The 6,366-nt window shown below is 39.6% G+C and overlaps 1 protein-coding gene across 3 annotated transcripts in view; it reads left to right on the forward strand.

Moving 5' to 3' along the window:
* LOC112218678 (excitatory amino acid transporter 2) overlaps positions 1-6,041 on the forward strand; it is an 82,122-nt gene extending 76,081 nt beyond the window's left edge. For all 3 annotated transcript variants that reach the window (XM_024379696.2, XM_024379695.2, XM_024379699.2), the window contains one exon: positions 1,461-6,041. In XM_024379696.2, the coding sequence (XP_024235464.1) occupies positions 1,461-1,547 (87 nt within the window). In that variant the 3' untranslated portion in view covers positions 1,548-6,041. The remainder of the gene's footprint in view (positions 1-1,460) is intronic.
* Positions 6,042-6,366: the final 325 nt, after the last annotated feature.

Genomic DNA, 6,366 nt, shown 5'->3' on the forward strand with positions numbered 1-6,366 from the left:
CAGCTTGCAATAGAGCGGGCAACCTATAGACTTGTTTACATGCTCGATAACAAGTGTAGGGTGTGAGATGCAACTGGAATTTTGCGATTGGGGAGAGAGTGAGAGAGGGTGGAGGAGGAGGCTTGGCTTTAAGTGCTGGGCATCTTGTTATGACATGCATTATCTAAATTAGGCCCATAGAATTATACATATGGTGGAGCGGCTTCTATGGAGGAACTTTGAATGTCTTTGAACTTTCGAGAGTTGGCTTAATGTTGGACCAGAGCTAGCTAGCTAACAAGCTTGTGTGTGCAGAGCGGCACCAGAATTAAAAATACTTAGTTAATAAATCCAATGTGAAGAATGATAACTATATTATCTGTAACTAGCATGGAAAAGTTTCCAGGTTGCGCAGCGTTCTAAGGCACTGCACTGGAGTGCTAGAGACGTCACTACAGACCCGGGTTCGATTCCAGGCTGTGTCGCAGGTGGCTGTGAACGGGAGACCCATGAGGTAGCGCACAATTGGCCCAGCGTCTTGGCCTTGTCCCATCACGCTCTAGTGACTCCTTGTGGCAGGCCAGGCACATGCATGCTGACTTTGGTTGCCAGCTGTACTGTGTTTCGTCCAACACAATGGTGCAGCTGGTTTTTGGGTTAAGCAAGCAGTGTGTCATGAAGCAGTGTGGCTAGTCGGGGTCGTGATTCGGAGGACACATTGCTCTCGATATTTGCGCCTCCCGAGTCCATATGGGAGTTTTAGCAATGGGACAAGACTGTAACTACCTTATTAACCAGTTCCCATGCTTTTAAAATAACGGTTCTGTTCTGGAACAGAGCACTTTAGTTCCCGGTTCTGATTATTTTCCTCAGTTATTATTATTTATTTATTTATTCGGTTTTCCAACCCCTGAATGTATCAACCCCTACAAAAATGTCTATTCATTATAATCCGCATAATAATTCACATTTCCTGCGGCTGAATCATTATTTTCCTGCTGTGAGAAGCAGGGTCAAATTAAGATCCTCTGTATTTCACTGCATGTTAAATTTGTGATTATATGTTGATTGTTCTCAGGTCAGTAAAAAGGTCTGGTGCTCGTTGTTAAGACAGACCACCGTGATTCCATCAGCATGATCCTCAGTGATTGTCCAGGTCTTCCTGATACCTTCAGTATACACCTATCTGTTATATTGTGATCATTCATATCATTGGAGCACAGAACCAATTGTTTCATTATGATAGTCTTTCGTTGATATTTTGACACTTAAAACAATTAGAAAAGTACAATTTGAAAGTAAAAGCCTTTAAGTATATAATGTATGTGCAACCAAATGCAAACCAAATGATCAGAGTAGTTCTACAGTTCTTCTGCTGTCTTTGCTACAAGTAATTCAGTCCAGGTCATGAAGCATGCACTGTGCCTGTTTACATAGATGTGTAAACCTGCTGTTTAGATGTCCATGGTGATTGCTTTCAGGTAACCTCGACCACAAATGGCTCTACCGCTGCGGCGACCACGGCAGAGTGCATGCTTGTTGAGGAGGAACCCCAGAAACGTGAATAAAGCCAGCACACAGATCCCCAGTTCCACATGCTTTCCTATCTGGTGAAAAAAAGAGTCATGCGAACACAACTACTAATTGTCTTTTTTTAATGTAGTTTTATTTCTTTTTTGAAATGTTTGTATTAGTTCCTACAGTGTTTCTAACTGTCTATCTGACTGACTAAGAGGACTAATACTAATTCACTTATCAGTGAGATGATAACAAAGGTATGTTTTACCTGTTAGAGCACTAATGTGTGCTTCATAGCAAACATTTGCACAGCATAAATTATTCCTATAAATATATGCATCTATAAGAGTACTGCATTCAAAGCAGGGGGAAAGCAGGGGGAGGGTCAGAGTTTGGGGGAGTAACAATGGAACAACAGTCCTCCAGAATGTGATTGTAGCTGTGAGTTTGGTACTGGCAATTTGGCAGTCTAACAACAGACAATGTGTGGAAGATAAGAGTGTGAGTCATGCTAGACTGAAGGAATGCCTGTATCAAACTTGACATTATTACACACGTCATTACTATTACCAATGATACCACAGTAGGCATCTGTTGAGCCCTGGCCCCTTTTTCCTCACAAGTTAACCTTTGACCTATACCTGACAGAGCCCATGTGACCTATCTGAGTGTCTTTATTACCTGATATTACCCACAATCCCCAGGGGGAATTAGGGTGGTGATACTGTAGAATAGAGAGACACATACCTATAAGGGCAGGGTCTGCAACCTGAGCCTTACTCCACAAGCACATGTTCTCTGGAATTCAAAAGCACAAAACACAAACGAAACATGGAACCTCTCCTTCCCTTTTTTATTGTAATATGTTCTTTTTCTACTGTAAGGGAAAGGGACTTCTTAAATGTCGCTTCTAGCTTCTAGTGTGAGATTATATACTGTATCTGTGTGATTTGGGTGTGTGTGTATGTGTGGATGGGTTGGGGGTGAGAACATGACATATCTCCCCAGTTACTAATAGGGACCAAACAGGCATATAATCAATCAAGCCAGAAGGCTTTGAAAAACCTCCATGACTTATTGACGGTCATTTATATGGTCTTTCGGGGTTTCTTACTTTGTACACAATCTATTTGTAGCTATCTCCAAGTGAAGAAGGTGTCTCATTACTCATTTTAACTCCTGCAAATTATATACCAAGAGGTGCATAAAGATCTCTTCATGCAATTACTGCAATGCCTCAAACAGAAACGTAAAGGTGAAATTTGTCCCCAGATACCAATATATCAATAGCTTCAGTTCAGGGATGTTTTTCATATAAATTAGTCCAAGTACTGAAGTGTAGGAGGTATTTATCAGACCCCTCTCCCTTCCACTGAAGCTATCAATTTGATTATCTGAGGCTAAAAATAATGAGAATCAAGTGTAAATTGTGAAGGATCTAGCAAGATACGATAAATATCTTGATAAATATGACAAGTAAAAAATCAAGTTGTTCTAAAACTGAAAATAAATGTAATACTGAGAAGTACAAATAGCACAATTGCAGCTTTGAGGATAAAAGAGTTATAGATCATTTTTTATCCCTTTTTGACACGGGTCTCTTTTCACATTTGACATTTGTAATTCAAAGAACCCAATAAAGGGAAACTATACTCAGGCTGTAGCATCAACTCCTTGGCAGGGAAAGATACACTTTCACCAAGCCCTCAACATGTTTACCTGCTCCTGAAAGAAAATAGGATATTGACACTTGCCTTTATATAGCACAACTTAAATATGAAAGCTTTGACTTTGAACACCGACTGTTTAACACCTTGATATTTTTTAAAGAGAAACATTTTTTGTATATCTTGCTATATGACAGAGACAAAGTTTCCCTTTACAACTATTACTAAGTAAGATACTTTAATACTTTATTTTTAGCCCACAAATTTTCACATTTTTCCAACTTTACCATTCCAGTGACTCCAATTTTCTTGGCTTCCCTTAGTGCCTGAAAGTACAAACACACATATATTATCAAAGATGCCACAGAACAACCATAGAAGTGAAAAAAGTAATACGACTGCAAGTTTCAACAGGTTGATAACTCACTGCACAACTACTGGCCAGTTGGCAGTATTTACATCCCAACTATTTTTATCCACCCCAAGAGTGGGGTCTCCTTTGTGAGTAAACAACCTATTACCACAGACGATGACGACTGTTACTAATGTATAGCAGTCATCTTGCTGCCTGAAAATGGCCACTACAAACATGGCAACAATCAGGTAGGAGAATTCTATCCCCCTAATGGAACCAAACTGGCTAAAAAGATAAACCCACACAAAGTTTGACCACTGGCTGCTAATCATTAATGCATGTATGTGATTGTATGAGAGACATTTTGTGCAGGTGAGGCGTTCTGCAGGTGTGGATTTCTTTATCTGTGTCATGTCCTGCTCTATGGTCTAGTTTTGTTTATTTTGTTCAATGACAACCTTGCTTTGAAGATAACTCAAAACTGTGCAGTCAGTTTGACCGTTATAAAGTCACACTAGAAAACTTAACAAGCATTCATAGTGCAGCACACAGTCATTTAGTTACCTAAAAAACTTTCTCAGTCAGAATATCAATGCCACGTTGCTTTTGAGCTTGTATAACAAAGTGTTCTTCTCTACGCCACAGCACACAATGGTGTTCTGTTGTAAGAGCTGCATGGACACTGCCATCACACACAGACACAATGCACAGACACACACACACACCCATGCCCGCACACACACATATGCACACACACGTATGCACACTCGCATACATGCACAGACGCACACAACACATACACACATCCGACACTTGCATGCACACACGCACACAATTAAACCTGGAATGTCACCACACACATTCTAACATGCAATGAGTGAGATGCTGAGCACAGCACTAAAACTCCTGATGGCACTAGGACCATAGGGATTGAGTGTTTGAACACTATTCTGTCCAAACTCACTGTTGTAGGAGCATGAAGTTAAAAATTAGGATATTTGTTTTGCACCACTATCTTAAAAGCATGATATTGAAGTGCCTCCTTGCACTTTGTGTACATATTGAGGGTAACAAATATTTTGTTTTATTTTTGGGAGGGGGGGGGGGTTTGACATGGTATGTAGGAATAGAGATTAATTGCTGTGACAGTTTTTTGTAATCCTCTAGAGAAATATTATCTATGTTCTGAATAAAAATAGATTAGTCAAAATTTCTAGAAAATAATGTGTAATAAATTGCTTATTTTTATTTGTTAATAGCTGTTAACTAGTTCTCACTTTGCTGCCACACATCAATATATGCATATCTTTTTTTGTATCTAATGTAAGCATTTTGAATGGTTGTTCCATGGAGATATAAGTTGTGTACATTCATTTTCATTGTGCATACATGTCCCAGAGATAACAATGATTCTGACGTGCACAATGTTGAACTGGAAAGACAAATAGAAAGAGGAGAAACTATCTGATTAAAAAAAGGAGTCCATGTGGGGTGATGTGCTGTTTCTAAGTTGGTGAGATGTGGATGTTATCATGACTAGGTCTCCAGAGGAATAGGAAAAGCTCAAATTTACTATTAACTAGTGAAACAAGTACAGCTTAGCTTGTTCATTATGACTAAAATAGCAAATCTGATCAGAATGTCTGGCCTAGCATCTAACAACATATAGCTCCTCGTGGTCACCCTGATCCTGTTCCAGGAATCATCTAGACTTTCTACCAGAGAACACCACACTCACCATCAGTGTCCGCCTCCTGTCTTGTGCTTTATGCATCATATTGTGGTAACTACAAGACATAATTAAATACACCAAACAGTCAGATTTCATGTTTAGATTATTCCTCACAGAAAGAGACAGTAACTGTAACGAGCCCCAGTGCCATATCCATACACTAGCCTCTGTCTATCCAGAACTATCAACCCACCAGCACCATTTCATAAACCTATCCACACACATATTGGTAAATTTGCCTTTTTGCCTTTCTTCATTTTCATCACAATTGTTTGCACACACACAAACAAACCCAATATTGAGTGAAGAGGATGCTCAAATGGAAATGGGTTGGCACAGTATTTCTAAGATGAGCCAGTATATCTTCAAGTCTGTATTCTGCAGAAGTCTCTGTGTTTCTGATAGGCTCCTCCTGAGTAGACCTGATAACCTGATAGGCTCCTCCTGAGTAGACCTGATAACCTGATAGGCTCCTCCTGAGTAGACCTGATAACCTGATAGGCTCCTCCTGAGTAGACCTGATAACCTTTCTCACTCCTGCCCTACCTTTCACTCCCTCGCTTACTGTTCTAGGATATCCCTTATTTGTAAAGCTGTTGCTGTAATTTTGATGTAAAGGGAGAGATTATGTCTGGGGGACAGAATATTACAAAATAAAGACAAAAAAATATCTGAATTATTTTCTTTACCAGATCTGTGGTATAAAAGTATGTTCATACATATCAATAAGTGTTGTACCATTGGTGTACATACGATTATGATAACTAATAAATGTTGATTCATAACTAAATGTGGTCTGTCCTTTTAGATTTTTTGATGAACACAATTTACAATGCTGACACATTGAACTGTATATGTGCTACCTTCATTCAGTCTTCTTGACTATCAAGTGATCACTTGTCATGGCATACTGTACTGTACTCTGAGGATTGACTTAAGGTCAGTTGATTGACACACACACACACACACACACACACACACACACACACACACACACACACACACACACACACACACACACACACACACACACACACACACACACACACACACACACACACAATGAATAATTCACTGCAGCCTTCTGCTTTGGCTCTATTAGACCCCTGTCTCTG

Source organism: Oncorhynchus tshawytscha, linkage group LG19 (genome assembly GCF_018296145.1).
Source record: "Oncorhynchus tshawytscha isolate Ot180627B linkage group LG19, Otsh_v2.0, whole genome shotgun sequence".
Lineage (NCBI taxonomy): Eukaryota > Metazoa > Chordata > Actinopteri > Salmoniformes > Salmonidae > Oncorhynchus > Oncorhynchus tshawytscha.